This window comes from Tarenaya hassleriana, unplaced genomic scaffold (genome assembly GCF_000463585.1).
Source record: "Tarenaya hassleriana unplaced genomic scaffold, ASM46358v1 Cleome7, whole genome shotgun sequence".
NCBI classification, from domain to species: domain Eukaryota; kingdom Viridiplantae; phylum Streptophyta; class Magnoliopsida; order Brassicales; family Cleomaceae; genus Tarenaya; species Tarenaya hassleriana.
The window spans coordinates 282,581-304,478 of NW_010969548.1; the positions used below are offsets into that span (position 1 = coordinate 282,581).

Below are 21,898 nucleotides of genomic sequence, written 5' to 3' on the forward strand. Positions count from 1 at the left end.
AGACATATATATACATACACATATACACATACATAAACACACATTCATACACATATATACACACATAAATTTACATACACATACATATATATTACACATATGCACATAATTATACATATACACATAAATTTATATACATATATATATACATACACATATATTCATATACATACATTTACATACACACATATATACATATACACACACATACATAAACACACATTCATACATATATATACACATATAAATCTACATACACATACATATATATACACATACACATAAACACACATTCATACACAAAATTTACATTCACATACATACACAACACACATACATAAACACACACATACACATATACATACATAAACACATATACATACGCATACACATATACATACACACATACACATAACATATTCACATTCACATATATATATATACACAACACATACATATACAAATCCATATACACGATATATATAGACATACCTTGGCGAATTTTGAAGAAAAATAATTTGTTGGAGAAGATTGGAGAAGATTGAGATTTTTTTTTAAAAAATTTCGAAGTCCGGAGGAGAAAGACGAAGTCGCAGCTTTTATTAAGTGTTGCGACGGAAATTGGAGAAGATTGGACACATACACACATACACATCGAAAATAGCGGAAAAAATAAAATTTAGATTTGGGACTGAAATTTCTATCGCAAATCCGTCGCAAAACAAAAAATAAACCGCGAAAATTTGAAATTTTTCATCGAAAAAAAAAAATTATGATTTGCGACAGAAATTTCTGTCGCAAATCTGTCGCAAATCCGCAATTTTAAAATTTCTGTCGCAAATAATGTTTGGTTCTACGACGACAACGTTTCCGTCGTATTCCGTCGCAAATTTGCGACGGATTTTGCGACTAATTGAGAAGGAATAAAAATTTTCGTATTCCGTCGCAAAGTCGTCGAATTCTGTCGTAATTTCTTTGCGACGGAAAAATTCCGTCGCAAATTCCATCGCTATATTAAGATTTTCTTGTAGTGGCAATATTTATAATACATATATAACATGACTGAAAATATAAATGTAATAAAATGATTGAAAGACAAAAAAAATTACTAAAAATTCTTCTAATAATTTTGTTGTACCACTTCACAAATTCTTTAAACTTTCTATTTTTTTCTTCCTTATTCCTAATTCACAATCAACTGTAAACACAGAGATGAAATCCTAATCCCAACTCTAAACTCTCAACCATATTCTATAAATGATAAATTAACCAATTGTAAATCATGAAAAATTGAACATGTTCTAAATATTGAAAAATAGAATGGGAAAATTAAATAAGAAGAAATATAAATAGAATCCCATAGCGAGATTCAGGATGCATTCAGACAAGAATCCTTTTATCATTTTTCTTGCTTAAAAATATCACAAAAAAATTACACAAACAAACCATGGAGCACCAAGTAGAAACCAACAAGACAACGTCATTGGCGTTCAAAGCACGTCGCCGGGAGCCGGAGCTAATCTCTCCGGCAAAGCCAACGCCACGAGAGCTGAAGATCCTCTCCAACATTGATGATCAAATCGACTTAAGACGATATTTTCATGGTATTTTTTTCTACAAATACAACCCTTCGTCCATAATCAAAGGCAGCTCTGACCCCGTCCAAGTGATCCGCAAAGCCCTGGCCGAAACACTCGTTTACTATTACCCGTTCGCCGGCCGACTTTGGGAAGGGCCTAACCGGAAGCTGACGGTGGATTGTAACGGAGAAGGTGTATTGTTTGTCGAGGCAGATGCTGCCGTGGCTCTCGTTGACTTTGGAGAAGATCTTCATCCCCCTTTCCCTTGTTTAGAGGAGCTTCTGCTTGATGTCGAGGGTTCCATAGGGTTTCTTGATTCTCCCTTGCTTCTTCTTCAGGTTACATCACATATGTGGACACATAACTACTTCTAAAGACTGATGTTTTAGAAACTGATTTTAAAAAAAAAAAGTGTATGTATCAATTTCATGTTTACAACTCTCAACTAAGAGTATGGACTATGGAGTGGTCGGATAAGTCCTAATTCAATAACATATGACACTTATCTCCTAAAACGGTGCAGGTTACGCGGTTAAAATGTGGAGGTTTTATCTTCGGCGTCAGCTTTAACCATGTCATGTGTGACGGTGGCGGTTTCAGGCTTTTCTTAAGAATGCTCGAGGAGTTGGCGCGTGGCTCAAACGCGCCCTCCATTCCACCAGTCTGGGACCGTCACCTCTTGAACGCAAGGGACCCACCGTGTGTAACACACGTGCACCACGAGTACGACGAGGACGCCATCGGCGATGCCGGTGGTCCCATCCCGGAGGACCCCATGGTTCAACGCTCGTTCTTCTTCGGCCCGAAAGATATCTCAGCCATACGCAGACTCGTCCCGTCCGATCTCGGCGGCCGCATCACCACCTTTGACCTGCTGGCTTCATTCCTCTGGCGTTGCCGAACCATCGCATTGAGACCCCTCCCAGATGCCAAAACGCGACTCTTTCTCACCGTGAATACACGTTCCTTTTTTCGCAACCCGCCGTTACCATCGGGCTACTACGGGAACGTGATTTGTTCTCCGGTGGCCATAACGACCGCGGGAGAACTTTCCGAACGACCTCTGGAGTTTGCGTTAAGGCTGGTGAGAGAGGCGAAATCCATGGTGACAGAAGAGTACGTCAGATCCTTCGTCGATCTATTAGCAAAGATAGGTCTGCGAAACGCGGCGTTACGGGACACCTACATTTTATCCGACACAAGGCGTCTCGGTTTCGATGACGTGGACCTTGGGTGGGGCCCGCCGGTGTACGGAGGGTCGGCGGAGGGAGGCTATTGGGGAGTTAACTGGCTCCTGCCGTGCAAGAAGACGAACGGTGAGACCGGAACCGTCGTGCAAGTTATATTGCCCGAACCAGCTATGGAGCGGTTCGCGGAACAGCTCGCTCTTGTCTTCGGCGACGATGGAAGTAGGAAGCCTATCAGGTCTTCCCTCTAGAATTAAGTGTTATGCATTTCATATTAATAGTTGATGGACAACAATAACATTGATATCGAATCAATTCTTGACTTTATATTATATAGTTCTGTTGTTTTGTATTGGTTGATAATAAATCAGAAACGTTTTCTAGTAAACTTATTTTTGTTGGAGAAACGAAAATTTTATTAACATATAGATATATTTTAAAATTTTATTTATGGTGTTGGAGTGGCTGCTGTTAGGGTTCGACATTGGTTTGTGTGCGTCTAAGGCTGTTTCTTCTTCGGCCCTAGAGAGATCTCAGTTCGTACGTCGGCTAGTCCCAGCCAAGATCCACGTCGCCACGTCTGAACTGCGGACATCACTCGTTGCCGAACCATCGCCCTAAACCCTTTCCCACATGCCAAAACGCGAGTCATTGTAACGACCCGAGACTATTACAAAATGTCAAAACTATCCTCATATACCAACACGACACCTTTTAGCATGTTTTGTCATCACACATATTTCGGAAAATATTTTCCACGAGATTACTTATCCTAGGACTACTCCAAAGCGAGCACACTTAACTTTGGAATTCTCTCGAGATGGACAACTGAAAAAGTAGATAAATTTTTGTTGCTATGAATAACTCAATTAATTTCTTTAAGTTATCTTTGACTGTATAGTCTTATATCTACACAGCCCTCGGATCTCTTCCATTCCGGTGCGTTCGATTCATCCCTATACACCCTACCCAGAAGTTCGTTAGTAATCGTTTTTTGTCCATACCTCTCGCACTGGCGATCACTCACCACCTTCCTATGGTATACTGGACTATCACAATCATGATCGTCGTAAATCCACCACGTACCGTTTGTAGCACCCCGCCGTGAGCATTGAGCTACCATGGGAACGTGGTTACGGCTCCCGCGAGAGAACCCACAGAACGACCTCTAGAATTCGCATTGAGGCTGGTGCAGGTGGCAGAAATCGATTTCAAGACATAATGGTTCGGTTATAATATTTAAAAAATCAATTCATTTATAATTAAAAATATTCAAATAAAATATAATATAAAATATTATCATAACTATTTTAACATATAAAATAATAATATCTAAATTTATATTTTGATATAAAACTATTAAATAAATAAAGATCGTTTTTTATTAGCAAAGATAGGTCTGCGAAACGCGGCGTTACGGGACACCTACATTTTATCCGACACAAGGCGTCTCGGTTTCGATGACGTGGACCTTGGGTGGGGCCCGCCGGTGTACGGAGGGTCGGCGGAGGGAGGCTATTGGGGAGTTAACTGGCTCCTGCCGTGCAAGAAGACGAACGGTGAGACCGGAACCGTCGTGCAAGTTATATTGCCCGAACCAGCTATGGAGCGGTTCGCGGAACAGCTCGCTCTTGTCTTCGGCGACGATGGAAGTAGGAAGCCTATCAGGTCTTCCCTCTAGAATTAAGTGTTATGCATTTCATATTAATAGTTGATGGACAACAATAACATTGATATCGAATCAATTCTTGACTTTATATTATATAGTTCTGTTGTTTTGTATTGGTTGATAATAAATCAGAAACGTTTTCTAGTAAACTTATTTTTGTTGGAGAAACGAAAATTTTATTAACATATAGATATATTTTAAAATTTTATTTATGGTGTTGGAGTGGCTGCTGTTAGGGTTCGACATTGGTTTGTGTGCGTCTAAGGCTGTTTCTTCTTCGGCCCTAGAGAGATCTCAGTTCGTACGTCGGCTAGTCCCAGCCAAGATCCACGTCGCCACGTCTGAACTGCGGACATCACTCGTTGCCGAACCATCGCCCTAAACCCTTTCCCACATGCCAAAACGCGAGTCATTGTAACGACCCGAGACTATTACAAAATGTCAAAACTATCCTCATATACCAACACGACACCTTTTAGCATGTTTTGTCATCACACATATTTCGGAAAATATTTTCCACGAGATTACTTATCCTAGGACTACTCCAAAGCGAGCACACTTAACTTTGGAATTCTCTCGAGATGGACAACTGAAAAAGTAGATAAATTTTTGTTGCTATGAATAACTCAATTAATTTCTTTAAGTTATCTTTGACTGTATAGTCTTATATCTACACAGCCCTCGGATCTCTTCCATTCCGGTGCGTTCGATTCATCCCTATACACCCTACCCAGAAGTTCGTTAGTAATCGTTTTTTGTCCATACCTCTCGCACTGGCGATCACTCACCACCTTCCTATGGTATACTGGACTATCACAATCATGATCGTCGTAAATCCACCACGTACCGTTTGTAGCAACCCGCCGTGAGCATTGAGCTACCATGGGAACGTGGTTACGGCTCCCGCGAGAGAACCCACAGAACGCCCTCTAGAATTCGCATTGAGGCTGGTGCAGGTGGCAGAAATCGATTTCAAGACATAATGGTTCGGTTATAATATTTAAAAAATCAATTCATTTATAATTAAAAATATTCAAATAAAATATAATATAAAATATTATCATAACTATTTTAACATATAAAATAATAATATCTAAATTTATATTTTGATATAAAACTATTAAATAAATAAAGATCGTTTTTTTCTAATGTTTATATCATACAAACTTTTAAAACAATAACAACAATGATAAAATGCATTTAAAATATAAAAAAAACAATGATTAAATCAAGAATATAAACATTTATATAGGTATATAAATATATAAATGAAGATATATAAACAGTTCGGTTCGGTTCGGATTCGGTTTATAAAAATTTATAACCGAACCGTTAATAATTTTTAATCGGTTCGGTTCGGTTCAGTTTCAGTTATTTCGGGTTTTAAAAAATTATAACCAAACGGTTATTTAATTTTATTAAGTTCGGTTCAATTCGGTTTGGATATCATCGGTCGGGTTCCGTTCGGTTATTTTGCCGACCCTAGCAACTGTCATACTCGTATGCCCAAAATCCCCTTTGCAATTTCATCTCGAAAGTTTTCTCTCTCTTCTCCGATGGCGGTTTTCCCCTAAACCTCGTTTGCATGGTGAAATGGCTACTTCAAGGGACGTCCCAGCCATCGCCGGAAAAAGCTAAGACCTCGAGAAGTAAATTGTTTTAGTCGCTTTCCCCTTTTTTGATTTCAAAATTAGCATTTCGGCGTTCCTCTGACTTCCATGGCGGGTTCTCAGAATATGATAATTTGCCGTTTCCTTTGTTATCCTTGATTTCTTTTCTAGGGACTTTGGGGAAAATGATCGGATTTTGTGGAAAATTTTGTCATGTGGGTTCTGTAACACTATGTCCGTTCGTGGGTTTTCGAAGAAAGTTCAGGATATTCGAGAGAAAAGATAGAATCTTGAACTGCATTAGCTTGCAGGAAATTGAGATTTTTCTTTACGTTTCCACTTCAACATGTCAAGAACGGCAACTGTCGTGCGAAGCTTCGTTGGTAACATTTTTCTAATCTGATCCATTATCATGCTAATTTTTACTTTTCAGTCAATTGTCTCTTTCGGTGTTTGTAGTCTTAAATTGTATTGAAGCACGAATCGTATTATCTTATATAAACCCTAACTGTATAGTTTTAAATTGTATTGGATTAAAAAGAAACGCGTGGCTTCCCTTTATATGTCTCTCTACTTGTTATGATTGAGAAGATCTTTGAGTTATTCTGAGAAAATTTTAAATTGACAAGTCAAAGGCTCAAAGCTTCTGTAAAAAGATGGTCTCTGGCATATTTGCTTCTGGTTTGTTGTATCATATAGCCATTGGTCATGTTGGGGCATTTTTAAAGGTCCTATATGAGAAGAGAAACGCTAGCTTTATCCTTTGTATCATTTTTCATGTTTTTGTCTTGCATTGCATGCATCTTTGTCAGTTGTTTCAGAGCATTGCAAGAAGGGGATCACCCTTCGTTTGAAAACAGCTTCACATCAAAGAATGGATGTCAATCAATTAAAACACATTATACATGGCATGTACAGATCTTGTGATTCAAACAATGGAGGAGGTATTTTGTCTTATAGTTTCTTTCTCCAATTGCTTGTCCCTCAGCTCCTAGTGAATGGTATAATCTTCTCCAATTTTATTTCCTTAATTATAATGAACCATTTGACAAAATACCCAGAATATTTGGCATCTTTCTTGTGGATATAGAATCCTTGGTCTTGGCCCAGAGGTTGTTTTGCACATATGTATCAGTGCAAGCTACCAGTTAGCACAATGGGATAGTCATGTTGTCTGCACTGCTCCGATGATTATGAAATGTAGTTGTCTTGTCTGAATTGATATTACAGTTTCTTCTAGTCTTCCTCCTTTCCTGAGGTTTATATCAGACACGACATACATTGATCATTTTCACGATGGATATTAGTAACCTAGGATGTAGAACATCTCTTCTTAAATGAATATGGGCCACACAATTGCTCCTTTTTGGCATCTTTCAATTGCTTGACCTCTTGATATAGAATAGAGCATATGCTTAGAACTCAATTAGCGACTTGATTTCCCTTAACCTCTTGTGCTTTTCAGATCGAAGAAGCAAAACTACTATATTCCCAAGTGCAGCATGAAGTTGCTATCAACCTTGCTAGTGATGTCTTACAGAACGACCAATTGAAGGAAGAGTCTTCAGAATGTATATCACCTGATTGGAAAGTGGCTGGCGGAAACCAGATCTAGCAAGTAACACTTTTATTTTGGTCCAAGACCAATTTTGTTATGCTGCATCATCACGTCTACAAAAATCTAATCTCGGTTTGTGTTGTATTTTCCTGGAATCTAGTTCTAGAACTATTTAGAGAAGTGTCTCGAGCCTGCAGTTTCACTTGCTGAGGTACAGAGTTCCAAGATGTGTAAAAAGGTGGTAGAAAGGCAAAGTCAGGTTTCGTTCAATCTGACTCATTACTCAGATGCTCTGTTTAAGAGTTACGAGGAAAGACTCTCCTCCAGCGAATGCCAAGTCGCAATGAGACCACAGAAACAAAGGTCGGTCTCTCATTGCTCTGTTTAAGTCTTCCTTGCAATTACTTATGTTGGCTCTAATCTTCTCAATTATACTAAAATGGAATTTTGTGTTGTGTAGCACGACTATATATTTATTTATCTTTTTGTGTAGATATTTTCTTGACCGGAAAGGCTTTTGCTTCTGTCTTTTGCTAATAGTGATCGTATCAACGATAACCAGTGCATTAGAAATTCATTTGTGAAAGATAAATGCCTATATAGGCTATATTTACTCGAGTTCTTGAAAAGTTTTGTTATTTTTGTAAAGATAATTTACTAAGAAGATATTATACACGTTGCAAATCAAGAGAATATGGTAGGGAATAATAATTCTTGACAATAAACAAGATTACAAAGATGTATAGCAGTGATATTATATTTCCGTCTTTTGTGATTGCATTATTTTGATCCATTTTAGATTACATAAATGATGTAAATTGTATACAAAATCATACACAGGGTCAGGAACCAGGGGAGCTCTTCCCTTTTCTTCTTCGTTTTTCTACAAGAACCAAATCAGATTCCACCATTTTCTTATGTCTTTCACTCCAATCCATTTCTGTTGAATATAAAATAAAAATCTTCAAGTTCCCCCTCTTGTTGTTATTTAAGGGTGATGTTTTCACCACATGTTTGACTAAGGCATTGTCTGTTTACGAGCCCTTAGTTCAGATTTATTGGCCAACATCGTTAAATCTTGTATTCTTCGGCGTCATTTTTCATTTTTTGCCTAAAGTTAACTGTATAATACAGAAACGGAGCAAAGGTGGAGCCTTCAAGGCAAGACTGCTCTTGTAACCAGTGGAGCAAGAGGACTCGGGTTCGTCCTTCTTTAATTTATCCGTTTCTTATTGTACAGTGTTGTGCTTTTACTTAAAATCCTGGAATGTTGAACACTATTACAGCTTTTTTTTTAGAAAATGTTTTTTTCATGGTTCTAGATAATATCCACACGTGCGACAATTCCGAATCTCATCTAAACCAAAGTTTACGCGAATGGGGAGAGAATGGCCTTCAAGTGAGTGGTTTAGTCTACGATATATCTTCTCATTCTGAAAGAGAGAAGCTGATGCAGACCGTCTCCTCTCTATTCGGTGGCAAGCTCAACATTCTCGTAAGTCGTCTTACAAATATGATTTCTACAAATATGTTATTTGTTAAAAACATTTGGCCAAGGTTTCCCCTTTCTTGATGCAGATAAACAACGTTGGCGTATGTGTTTCAAAGCCGACAATAGGGATGACAGCAGAAGATTTCTCGTTTCAGATGGTTATGAATTTCGAGTCGGCTTACCATCTCTGCCAGCTCGCTCATCCTCTCTTGAAGGCTTCGGGTTATGGAAGCAACGTCTTCAACTCTTCCATCGGTGGGGTTGTTTCTTCGTGCATTCTTGGATCCGTCTATGGTGCAACAAAAGGTACACACTTCCAACTCATGGTTCAAAACAATGGCAAACCCCACACAGTTTTGCATTTATAAGAATGCCTCCAATCAACGAATTTATAAAACTGTATTTACAAGAATGCCTTCTTCAGTACACCAATCAACGAATTTATTGCCCTAAACTGTATTTACAAAAATCACTGAACTTAAACACTAAACTTTTCAATTTTGACCAAAAAAACACCGAACTTTATTTTCTGTCAAATAAATATTAAACTTTTTAAACGAATCTAAAAAACACTGAACTTTTTAAGTGATCCAAAAAATACATGAACTTTTCTCCGAATATCAAAAAAACACTGAATTTTTTTAGTGATCCAAAAAAATATATGAATCTTTTCCTATTGTCAATAAAAACTAAGTAAAATAATCTGATGTGTTTGCATCTCATTGGATCACGTCAGTCATTTTGTTTATTTTGACAATCGTTGAAGAGTTAAGTGTTTATTTTGTCAAACTTAAAAAGTTTAATGTTTAATTGATAAAATAAAAAGTTCATTGTTTTTTTTGTCAAAATTTGAAAGTTCTGTGTTTTTTTGGGATAAAGAAACAAACCAAGACATTTTTTCATGCATTAAACTAGGATTTCTTGCTACTGCTATCGCCTTTAGTAAACTTCTCCATTTGAACATAAAACATAATTAACAAAATATTAAGAGCGCGAAAGCAAACTAGTATATATGTACGTATATATGAATATATTGTACACATGAATGCAGGAGCCATGAACCAGTTGGCAAAAAAATCTAGCATGCGAATGGGCGGTGGACAACATAAGATCAAATTCAATCGTTCCTGCTGTCATTGCAACCCCCATGAGTGAAACAGTAAGTAAAACCCTGATTCCATGCTTTGCAGTAATATTTCAAAGCTCGATTCATTAATCTTCGATCATCCACACTAGATATAATTTCTGTAATTTGGGCATTCAGCATCTGGGTGACGGCAAATTCACGGAGACCGTGGTCTCGAGAACTCCATTAGGCCGTCTTGGAGAGGCGAAGGAGGTTTCATCGCTCGTGGCGTTCCTGTGTATGCCGGCGGCTTCTTACATAACTGGTCAGACTGTTTGTATTCTCACCATCAATGGCTTCTCCTACCATCCGACGGTGTGAAACCGGTAAAACCGATTAATAAATTGGAGAGGTACAAACATTTAATATATTCATGATATTTTTTGGATAAAATAAGAAAAATAATTGTATAGATTGTAATGAATATTTTTTAATAAAAGTTTTTTTGTTAACGACTAACATCATTTCGATATTTAAATTTTAATAACTTTTTCATTTAACAAATGATTAATGATTTTTCTAAAACAACGTGATATTGTTCTAAAACGTTTGAAAAAAGAAACGAGTTAACAGTGATCTGGTACAACTTTTTAACAATTAATAGCATTAAATGAAATTAAATCTAATGACAATAATTAATCATAACAATGAAACTTAACATAAATTAGAGAATGAAAAAACTCTCATGTAATACAAAATTGATAGGTCACTAGTATTGACGTGGCAACACAACAACCGTCGATCTACGAATTTTGGTTTTAATGCGTTGTTAAATATATCTGTGAAATTTCAACATTCACCTTATCAAATGCCACTGAGAATATTAAAAATGTTTTAATATGGTTGTTATTTATATATATATATATATTTATGAATTTTGAACCGAATTACGACATACTTTTGAAATCTAAAAATAACATATAAACATTCCTTTAACCAGAATAAAAACATCTAAGTTATTTTCCAAAATATCAATCTATCAAGATCTTGGCATATGTATGATTTTGGAGAGACAAAAGCATGTGAGAGATAATGATGGGAGAATCTTACTAAATTTTCAAGTTAATCATAATTATATGAGATTCTTAAGGGTTAATCTTTCAGATCATTACCACATGGGTTCACAATCACATCATTATAATTAAGTCATATGTTTCTTAACATTGCAACATTCATTAATTGTAACCAAAAATTATTTTTCAAAGTACTTTTCTTAGGGTAAAAAAAACCCCGAACATTTACAGAAACTTTCATGGATGAAATGGTTATATATATATATATAGAGCCCGATAATTGGCAAAAAAAAAAATAGCATACATATAGATGTAGATACAAAGGACAAAGATTCTTCTTTCTGTCTAAAATTTTTATTCTAGTTATGTTTTCAGGGCACAGTTGTCTAAAATTTTATTTGAAAATCTTTTAAATTTGAGCAAATCCACATGGAGTGCTTGTAGATTTGTGCAAGGAAGAGACAAAGGTCTCCTAAGCTTGGTAGGTAACCAGTAACCACTATGGCTGCCATTGAAGAGCATATTATATTTTATCTCTATTATCTCCATGTATACTTTTTTTCCTGTCCTGTTTTTTTTTTCTCCCATAGGGACAATGCATTTAGACAAGAATCTTCTCCTTTCTAGTTCATGTGAAAAAACAAAAAACAATAGAATAAAGATAAAATAATAAAACCGTCCATGACTAACCCTACCAAGCTTAGGGTTTCTACGCAAAACCCTAGACATAATAACGCTTATATAAAAGTGGATATTTTTTTCTGGCATTTGCATCGCATGAATGCGTTTTTTTATATGATCGGGGAGCTCTAACTCGATTACAAAAACTGGTTAAAAAAATAAAGATTTTTTTTTTATAATTAGAATGGTTATCCGGACCTTCGATCCGACTACATCCACCCTAGGTCTAGGACCAGTCTTTGTATATGGATCATTTTGGTCCAGAAATTACATCCCTCTCCATCAGTGGAATCGAACCAGGATCTCATGCATACATACAAGAAATATGCTAGTATCATGTAAAAGAAGAGCATATACACCTAAAATCCTCCTCTTTTACATGATATTGATATATTCTTTGCAAATAATATATAATTTGTCAATATCATGTAAAGGAGCATATGTTATGTGTATACAATTATAAATATGTTGTGCATCTATTTAATTTATGTTCGTGGTTGCGTTACTAAGAGCTTAAGAGCATCTAGGCTTGTGGCTCACGGGTTTGCCTAGAAATCGCAAAACAAAGAAATGGAAAAAATATTGGAACAGTTTTTTAAACGATATTACATTTAGTATATTGTATATTAAAGATTAAGATGTGCATTTAAAATGCCAACCAGTGAGGATAAATATCCATATCAAAAAGGTAACCTAGCTGAAAATCATTTCAATAATTGAATAGAATTACAATGATTGTTATGGGTAATTGTATTTTCATATCATACTTCTTTCTCTTGCCCAATGTGATTAATAATTAAATTCATTTATTTTAGTATCCTAAGTTCTATATATATATAACACCGCCATTTCCTTGTAGTCTTTGGAACAATAATTCGAATATTATAAATTGTAAATATATATATATCGTTTTGAGTATGGAATAAACTCGAAGAATAATAACGTTAAAAAAAACAAATCTGTATCAAATGGGCAGACCAAAGAAAAGGACAAAATTAAATTAAGCATGGTTATAGAAATTTGGAAAAGAATAAAAACTTTGGAATTAGAGGGAAAGGAAGGTTTGTTTGTTCACATCGGTATGAGCATCCCTACGTCTCTGTGGAAGTCAGAGTGTCATATTTTAATCTCTTATTGACCACACCCTGTACGTAGAAGATTCTCTTAATCTTTCAAGAAAGTATACATTTCAAGTATTCAATTCAATTTATATTCAAATAACAGAGAAAATAAATGAAGGCAGACCCACATGAGCCGTCTAGAAATATGTGATCTTCATCCTGCAGCTAAAGAACAAATATGCATTCCAGTTAATTTCACATTTTTTTTTATCAAACATTATTATAATTCATATTCTTACAAAAAAAAATATATATGCACGAATCTCGAATTCCCGACAGTCCTTTTCTTGTATTGTATTCTTGTTTTAATGAAAAGATTTACCATAATCCGACAAGACGCTCACATGTCGTTTCATATAATTTTATCATTATCCAACAGACCAAATCTTTAAATTATTTTCACACACACACACATCCACTCACATATAATATATATATATATATATACATACATGTTTAAATACAATACATCTGATATGTTGCTTCAGTTTCGGATTATTTCTGTTTTCACATATAGTATGTATATCCACACATTAACCCTATAGACGTTAGAAATAGTGACCATCAACCCTAAATCCAAACGATAATAACAATAATAATATTAATAATACATTATTTTGAAGTCTTAGCAAGTGCATCATAAACAAGGTGCCCCTATAGACTTAGGGTATAAATGTTCCACTGCACACAAATCCAAACGAGCATAGACATGGGCAAAATTAAAATTAAAAACAATCCAAGTATTAATGTTGGTTTGGTTTGGTGCTTATTTTTTGTGGAACTTTAAAAAAGATTATAAACCCAAAAATAATATTAAATAAATCTAATAACTTAAAAATGATACAGTGGTATTACACATTAGGGGGCTGGGGTCATTAGCTAGAGATTCTAGAAATCTTCGCCCATAAAATAAAAAAATCTGACATTTGCTTCTTAAAGTTACGAATTTTTTTTTCTTCTCTTACTTCATTTTAGTGGTTTCCCTGTTCAAAGAAAGTGGCTTTCTTACCTACAATCATGTGTATCAACAATCGAATTATTTCAATAAATAACAATGTTCAATTTTTCATAAAGTTTTTATCTCAATAAACCTTTATTTGAACAAAAAGCTTTATAGAGCTGATGATTAAAAAAAGGGTTATAATTTATTTATTTCCAACAAATAAATCGCCACTTTTTCTCGGTGAAGACTCACTCGCCATCATTGTATATATGATACCCTCTTTTCTTTTTGAAACTTCTGATTAAACTTGATCCTTGCAGAAAAATTCATATATTCTTGTTCCTCGATGCTATCAAATCAACAATATATATATATATAGAGAGAGAGAGAGAGAGAGTAGAGGACATATATTTAAATCTATATATGTACGTATGTAAGTATTATGTGTGAACACAGCTAGAGCATATGTATGTGTGTATGTATGTGTGTATGTATGTATGTATGTATGTATGTATGTATGTATGTATGTATGTATGTATGTATGTATGTATGAACACACAGTACTAGAGCATATAAATCTATTTGGAAACATGTTCTGAGGGTGCAAATAATCAAGAATGACATCTGACCACCAAGAAGGTGTCGATCCAACGCAGAGGTTCCTTTCAAGAAGATCAAGAAGCGGCAAAGTTGATCACGGTCAAGACCATGATGGTAACAACGTCAACAAGAATGGTGGGATGCACTCATCATCTTCATCGTCGTCGTCGTCGTCGTCATCATCGTCGGCGGCCGAGATGGCCATGATGATGATGATGATGGTTGGAGGAGGAGGCGACGGACAAAAGGGAGATCCTGCTCCCTTCTTGACGAAGACGTACGAACTGGTGGACGATCCAATCACAGACCACATCGTGTCTTGGGGCGAAGACCAGACAACTTTTGTCGTTTGGAGACCTCCCGACTTCTCCAGAGATCTTCTCCCCAATTACTTCAAACACAACAACTTCTCAAGCTTTGTCCGCCAGCTCAACACCTATGTCTGTATATATTCCACACATATATATGTATACACAGGCATACATACATGTATACATACATTACACATCTGTTTACACATATGTTCATGCGTGTGTGTATGCATTCTTTGACATATGTTACAGGGATTCAAGAAGGTGGTAACAGATAGATGGGAGTTTGCGAACGAATTCTTCAGGAAAGGAGCAAAGCATTTGATGTGTGAGATCCAAAGACGAAAAACTCCACAAAACCATAACCAAATCTACAATATCCATGACCATCAATTCCATCATCATCATCATAACCACTTGATTCCACCACCATTACCATCCCCATTCTTCCAACAAGATCATCATCATCATCATCATCATGCCCATAGCGATCATCATCAATCGCAACTCTTAAATTCTAGTAAACCACCCTCTGATGATATCTTAACAGCTTTGTCCGAAGACAATCAACGCCTTCTTCGAAAGAACCGCATGCTCCTGTCCGAACTCACCCACATGAAGAATCTCTACAACGACATCGTCTATTTCATCCAAAACCATGTTAAGCCTGTGCCATCATCCTCCGACCAAATCACCTTCAAACCTGCCGAACACCATCACGGCAGCGTACAAGCTATTCCGAAGATCAGGGAACTCGATTCTTTACGGGTTCAAGCCGATGAAAACGTTGATCCTCTTGCAGGAGTTCCTAAGATTGGTTCGAGGCTCATGAACACGATGAACTCCAACGCCGAGGACCCAAGTTGCACTGTGAAGCTGTTTGGTGTGTCCCTAAGTGGTAAGAAGAGATTGCAGCAAGAAATGTAACATGTGGTCTGAACTTCCATAAATCGATGCTGCATCATGTTTCTTGATTTTTGCTTGGTTTATTTATTGGCATTTCACAAGGAACGTCGACACGCATTCCAATTTGAGAAAGTTCATGTTAGACTTTAACAAAAAAAACCCAACCAATCGACTATGGAGCATCGAGATTGAGGTGCTCAATCACATGAGAAACGAGAGAACAGATAAAAGAATAATTTTTTTTTAATTAATTGTTTTCTTTTGTTTATTTTTTTTATTGCAGTCTATTTTGGTTTTTCAACAACGAAGATTATATAGCATGCAGTGAATTAATTAAATGTGCAATACATAAAAATCTAAAAAAAAAATGAACGTACAAAAATTGAAAGTGCAATAGTTAATATAATACTCCATCTAAAAAAGATATGGTTTTAGAATTTTTCCTAATTTTTAAGAAAATATTAAAAAAATCATATATACTCTCATTAATTATCATAAATTGGATAAATTTTTTTAATCAAGAATGAAATTACAAATTTTCTTAAAAGTATTTTAAAAAATCTAAAGCGATTTTTTTAATAATTAACAGAAAAAAAATATTCTCTAAAATAACATATATTTAGAAGTAGATGGAACATGCAATTATATATGTCATCATCAAAACAAAGTGAGATATAACGCAGAACTACATATCATTTTTCACTATAAAAAAATTTAAAATAAAATCAATTTGCGGTACAAATGAACACATCTGCATTAGAAATAAGGATTTCCAACGCAAAACTAGTCGAAATATTGACCCCATTGAATTTTTTATTTTGATGGAAATAAGTTGAATAACGTTACAAAAAATAATGTAATTATAACGCAGATTATCATTGGCATTACTTACTGTTATTCAACTCAATTTAGCGGCAACAAGACATTAGCAAACCAAACTCTGAACACAAAAGTTTCAAAGCATATTAAAATTTATGCGTTATTCTAAAAAAAAATTGTGATGAAATTCATAAAGCAATATGCGGATGGATGTAGTCGGACCAAAATGTCGGGTAACCATCGTTATAAATAAAATGTTCCAAATACTAATGCGTGTGTATAGGTATATGTGTATAGACCTCTTTGATTCCTTGTCACGCGCTCATTTGGATGTTTTTATTATTTTGCCCTTGCCAAAATTAGACTGATTCTTTTTATTGTTGTTTGAATCGCGGTAAGTTTTTAGGTTTTTATTGGTTATTTATTAAATTTTTCCAGTCAACAATAATTGTTACTTCGGAGTAAAAAGATTTTAATTTTGAGGATTTTTTTTATACTCTTGTGCTAACAGAAGAGGCCAACATATCTAAGTTTTTATGGGCTTTCTTCTAAAAAAAAATAAAATCAGAAGAATAATAAAACCCTTGGTGAGAAAAATCCTAGCTTAACTTTAACTGATTTAAGGCCAAATTTTAATAAAATCAATAAAATAATCACTTTGCTTATGAAAAAGATTTTTAAATTGATTTCGAAGAGATTATTTGCAATTTTTCTGGGTTTGGCTGGTAGATCCAAGTTTCATCGGTTATTATCAAAAGATATCGAGAAAATTACAGTAAATCGTTAAAATATAATGAAGATTATAATACGATTAATAATATTATAGATTTGATATTATTTTTATATGGTAGTTATTATATTAATTAAATAAAATATTTTGTGATTCTATTTTTATTTATAAATATTTTAATGTTATATTTTGAATAAGGGAAAAAACCCTCAAAATTCCTGAATTTGTAATTTGGTGTAATATAAATTTCTAAACTTGCAGAGGTGCCTATTAATTCTCAAACTTGTAAAATTGAACATGGTAATTACTGAACTTGTTAAACCGTTTCATAACTGCCCTTAATATTAATTGGTCAAAAAACTGCGTTAACCTATCCAACGTCGCATGTGACGTGTATGGCCACCTCAGAAATTTTTTGCCACGTATGTGATTCCCGATTTTTCGAAAAATCGTGGTAAATCGACCAGATTGAACAGTAAACCGGGATTTCAATCCGGTCAATTTAAAGTGGGATTTCATCTAATCACAGGTTTCAATACGCAGACGGCGCAGCAAAAGTCCTGCATCGTGACGTCGTGCGAGGTCAGGATGAGGTACATCCCGTTCCAGTGGTCGACGGGAAAGGATGCCGACTTCACGGCGGTGGCGATAACCTGCTGGATCGAGAGGCGCATGAGGTGGAGGCCGTGGGAGTATCTAGCGTCATTGTACTCGCCAGCGATGAGCACGGACTTGGAGACGTTGGCACCAGTCTGGTCAGTGTAGAGCGAGGCGGTGCGCCACCACTCGGCGACGGAGGGGGAAGGAACTGCGGCGTCGGAGATGGAGTTGAGGAAATCCCTGATTAGGGCCTTGTGAGGGCGAGACCACCGACCGTACCAGATGAGGTAGATGTTGATCGGAGAAGACGACAGGACCAGACCCATATGGTAACGGAGGTGGACGAGATCCGAAGGACCCTCGAATCTCGAAGTGAGCGAGAGGGTCTTCGGGGGAAGCTTAGGGTTAATCCGCTCAATCTAATCTCAGGTTTCAATCCGGTCAATTTACCACGGTTTCTCGAAAAACTGGAAATCGCATACGTGGCAAAAAATTTCTGAGCTGGCCATACACGTCACATGCCACGTTGGACATGTCAACACGGTTTTTTGACCAATTAATCTTAAGGACGGTTATGGAACTGTTTAACAAGTTCAGTAATTATCATGTTCAATTTTGCAAGTTTGAGAATTAATAAATACTTCTGCAAGTTCAGAAATTTATATTATACCAAACTACAATTTCATGAATTTCGTGAGTTTTTGCCTTTGAATAATAATTCTCCAATCAATTTTTCTTTGTGTGTTAGTTATCTCTTATCCTCTTTTTAATCTTCCTTCCATCTAATGCACAAATCTCTCACCCTTTGGTTTTCATCAAATCACCAAAGAAGAGTCGAAAGAAATTCTTCTTCTTCTCCTCCTCCTCTAAATGCTACTGTACTTCCTCGTCTCTTGCCTCTCCTTCATCTTCTTCTCAAAACCTCTCTCTTAAGCCTCTTCCTCCGTGGGCATGTGAAGCCACCAGGACTCTCCTCTTCTTCTGGTTCGACAAGAGACTCTCTCGGATTCAGCTTCAAACCCACCAAGAAGACGATACCCAGAAACCCTAGACCACCCACAGCCTCCGAGGTTGTCTTTCCGGCCGCCGGAGAAATGTCGATTCTTGACCTCCCCGAGCTTGCCCTCCGTTGCATTCTCGATCGGCTTCCTCCGTCTGGGCTCTGCAGCATGGTCGGGGTTTGCAGCTCCTTGAGAGAGAGATGTGTGAGTGATCATCTCTGGCAGAAGCATCTGAAGATGAAATGGGGCAAATTCCTTGGCCCTTCTGCTCATAGAGAGTGGCAACGGTATATTGCTTCGAGGAACAATCTTGGGTTTGTTGATAAACAAACTGGGCATCGAAGGTTTGTCAAATTGGTTTCTTTGTTTTGGCCGATTTCCTCGATTTTTTTATCCAAAGTTGTGGATAGTCACAATTTCAATTGATCTGGAGATGAAAACAAGCAGAGAAAACAGAGTTCTGTTTCTTTGCCTGTTGATTCCATCATGAATTTGTACCTTGCCCTCGAAACCGACCGTTTTTGGTTCCCGGCACAAGTGTTCAACCGCGAGGTAGTGATAGAAACGTTTCTTGCTGCGCAAGTTTCAAATTCTCCAAATGTTTATATTTTGTGGATTTGATGGGCAAATCTTAAGTCGAAACTCTGTTTGTGGTACCTCTATGTTATGCAGAATGGGCATGTAGGGTTCATGTTGTCATGTTATGACGCCGAGCTCAGCTACGATCCTCACACGGATACATTTGAAGCCAGGTAATTTCATTATTTTCCGTGTTTGCCATGATCATCATGGCATAAGAACATGGAAAAAGAATATTTCCAGGTTATGGAATGATTTCTTGATGATATGGATAAATTCATGGAGAATTTCTGTTGTTTCTTGATTTTGAGTATTTTCAGATATACTCCACATGGTAGGAGAGTGGTCGCAGTAGAAAAGGGTGTGACGTGGGAGAGGCTAAGAGCACCACCACTTGATACATCTCCACATCATCTTCATGTCTCGGATTGTCTAAACGAGTTGAAGCCCGGAGATCACATCGAGATCCAATGGAGAGACGGAACAAAGAGTTCCCATATGGTATGTATTTCGATTCAGTTCCCTTGTATAGTCGATATTTTTTTTCTTCCCATCTTTGGACGCTAGATTCAGACAAGAACAGGTGGTTCTAAACAAAGAAGTATGTATATGTGCTGTAGGATGGTGGTATGGAGTTGAATCGTGTGATGGGAATGAGAATCACTGCCATTGCCATCTGAGCGGTGAGTTCTTAATGCTCACGCCCCATTTGTTTAGATCAGATCGAAATAATTTATCAAAAAAGATCGATGCTTTGATGCTTTATTCGTTTCAATGGTTGATCTCCGAGAAACCCATGATGAAAAATGAGGAATCTAACACATCTGTCTGTGTCCTGAAACGACTTGCTATGTCATATTCCATGCTTTACTGATTTCCTCCGAAGCTAAATCTTGGGAGATCAGTATTTCGTCGTTTTTTAAAGCTGATTTTTTTCTTCTGGAATTGTTTCTTTGGACGAGTGGACACCTTAAACATTGGAGAAACCCGATTTGGGTTATGTCCTTTTCTTTGGTGTGGACCAATCTTCATTAGAGTTTTGGTCACGGAGACAAATGACGATTGCTTTGTCTTGGTTTTCTTCGGCATTTGGATGACTTTTGTCTCTGGTGAAGTCACGTCTTTCGCCATCTGATGCTGAAATCTTCCAAATTCCTTCTCCAATGCTCTATAGTTGAAATCATTTTAGCAGAAATGGTGGGGCTAAACCAATGGACCAATAGACTCGTGTCTTTGTGGCCTTGTGGTGACCCACGAAGCCACATTACATCACCACATCGAAAGAGGAAGAAAAAGATAAGATTTTTTTATTCGTCGTAGAAGAAAGATGGGTCGATGTCCTCTGCAACTTGCACCGTGATTGAAAGGGGTTCATAGTTCTTTGTTCTGATTAAGATTATATATATATATATAGCTTTATTTTTACTCTCTTCTGCAATCCTAGAGGAGGATTTCAGATTGGGTGACAAAAGTATGCTGCTAAAATTGTATGAGTGTCCTTCATGATGAACTCAAACAGTCATTGGACTGAGGTTTGAGGTTATCTCTGAAAGAGGGTAGCTTTTATCAGATTCCATGAGCTCAAGTATCATTGCGTTGAATCTTTCCTTGTATGTTCTGTAATGTCAGTTATTTTCTGGTTTAAAAAAAACAGATATGGTATTGGAATTCAATCTGTTTCTGGCCAGCTTCCCTCTTGGAATACAAACTTCTTTAATGCAAACCAAAGTATGCAGCAGCAGCAGCAGAAGGGATAATGTAAACGTAAATGAATCTATTATCTATAGGAGATGTATAGAGAATGTTGCATAGTTCTAATCTTATGATAATTGAATTTTAGTATTTTAGTTGTTACAGATGGATCATCACATACAAAAAAAAAATGTAAATGAATCTATACTCAGTCGCGTGATAATGACATTAGATGATATACCAGGACATGAATATCCATTTCCATGGACATGATAACTTCTAAACAAATTTGTTGGATACATGTATATTTATACTATATCATATAATTGTGTTTTGCTTGTAACTCTTCAATCCTCTTATCGTGACGTGGAGTAACATTCGCTACAATAACGTTTTTTTTTTATAACGATATAACGATCAACTACCAACCAGGAAATAAAAAAAAAAAAGAAAAAAGATTGCTTGCCGTTGCCGCGTTCCTCTTCATCTTCCTCCGAATCCAACGGTCCTCCTTTCTCCTGACTCTTCCTGATGCAAACTTTTTTTTTCTCCTCTTTTTTTTTTTATGTACCGGCCTCGATCTCTCCCAAATTCTAGGGTTTTATCTTCCTGGACACTCCTGTTTCTGAAATTCAGGTTGGTTTTGCCGCTTCCGCTCCCCCCCCCCCCCCCCCCCCTTT

The 21,898-nt window shown here is 36.5% G+C and overlaps 3 protein-coding genes and 1 pseudogene across 5 annotated transcripts in view; all 4 read left to right on the top strand.

Annotated features, from left to right (window-relative positions):
* The first annotated feature begins 1,399 nt into the window (after window positions 1-1,399).
* Window positions 1,400-4,568, top strand: LOC104800453 ((Z)-3-hexen-1-ol acetyltransferase-like). 3 transcript variants are annotated; one of them, XM_010523254.2, is made up of 3 exons: window positions 1,400-1,918; window positions 2,104-2,734; window positions 4,165-4,568. In XM_010523254.2, exons 1-3 carry the CDS (start codon window positions 1,448-1,450, stop codon window positions 4,446-4,448), a joined length of 1,386 nt encoding a protein of 461 aa, XP_010521556.1. In that variant the 5' UTR covers window positions 1,400-1,447; the 3' UTR covers window positions 4,449-4,568. The 3 variants fall into 3 exon arrangements, with proteins under 3 accessions (XP_010521556.1, XP_010521557.1, XP_010521555.1); XM_010523255.2 differs by having other exon boundaries at window positions 2,104-2,730; window positions 4,161-4,568; XM_010523253.2 differs by lacking the exon at window positions 4,165-4,568 and having other exon boundaries at window positions 2,104-3,138.
* A 4,348-nt stretch (window positions 4,569-8,916) lies between these two features.
* Window positions 8,917-10,671, top strand: LOC104800452 (annotated as a pseudogene).
* Window positions 10,672-14,492: 3,821 nt separating this feature from the next.
* LOC104800456 (heat stress transcription factor B-4b-like) lies at window positions 14,493-15,865 on the top strand. The gene is made up of 2 exons (XM_010523258.2): window positions 14,493-15,020; window positions 15,144-15,865. Exons 1-2 carry the CDS (start codon window positions 14,598-14,600, stop codon window positions 15,816-15,818), a joined length of 1,098 nt encoding a protein of 365 aa, XP_010521560.1. The 5' UTR covers window positions 14,493-14,597; the 3' UTR covers window positions 15,819-15,865.
* Window positions 15,866-18,997: 3,132 nt separating this feature from the next.
* The window catches only part of LOC104800457 (hydroxymethylglutaryl-CoA lyase, mitochondrial), a 7,484-nt gene continuing 4,583 nt past the window's right edge, over window positions 18,998-21,898 (top strand). The window contains 3 exon segments of the mRNA XM_019200976.1: window positions 18,998-19,699; window positions 19,847-20,027; window positions 20,147-20,209. Of these exon segments, the coding sequence (XP_019056521.1) occupies window positions 19,997-20,027; window positions 20,147-20,209 (94 nt within the window). The 5' untranslated portion in view covers window positions 18,998-19,699; window positions 19,847-19,996.

Bases quoted from the DNA above. Each gene is read 5' to 3' on its own strand.
- LOC104800453 (XM_010523254.2), top strand. From the start codon at position 1,448: ATGGAGCACCAAGTAGAAACCAACAAGACAACGTCATTGGCGTTCAAA. The intron at 1,919-2,103 runs GTTACATCACAT...AAAACGGTGCAG, and splicing joins CTCCCTTGCTTCTTCTTCAG to GTTACGCGGTTAAAATGTGG. The intron at 2,735-4,164 runs GTCTGCGAAACG...TAGCAAAGATAG, and splicing joins CGATCTATTAGCAAAGATAG to GTCTGCGAAACGCGGCGTTA.
- LOC104800456 (XM_010523258.2), top strand. From the start codon at position 14,598: ATGACATCTGACCACCAAGAAGGTGTCGATCCAACGCAGAGGTTCCTT. The intron at 15,021-15,143 runs GTCTGTATATAT...CATATGTTACAG, and splicing joins TCCGCCAGCTCAACACCTAT to GGATTCAAGAAGGTGGTAAC.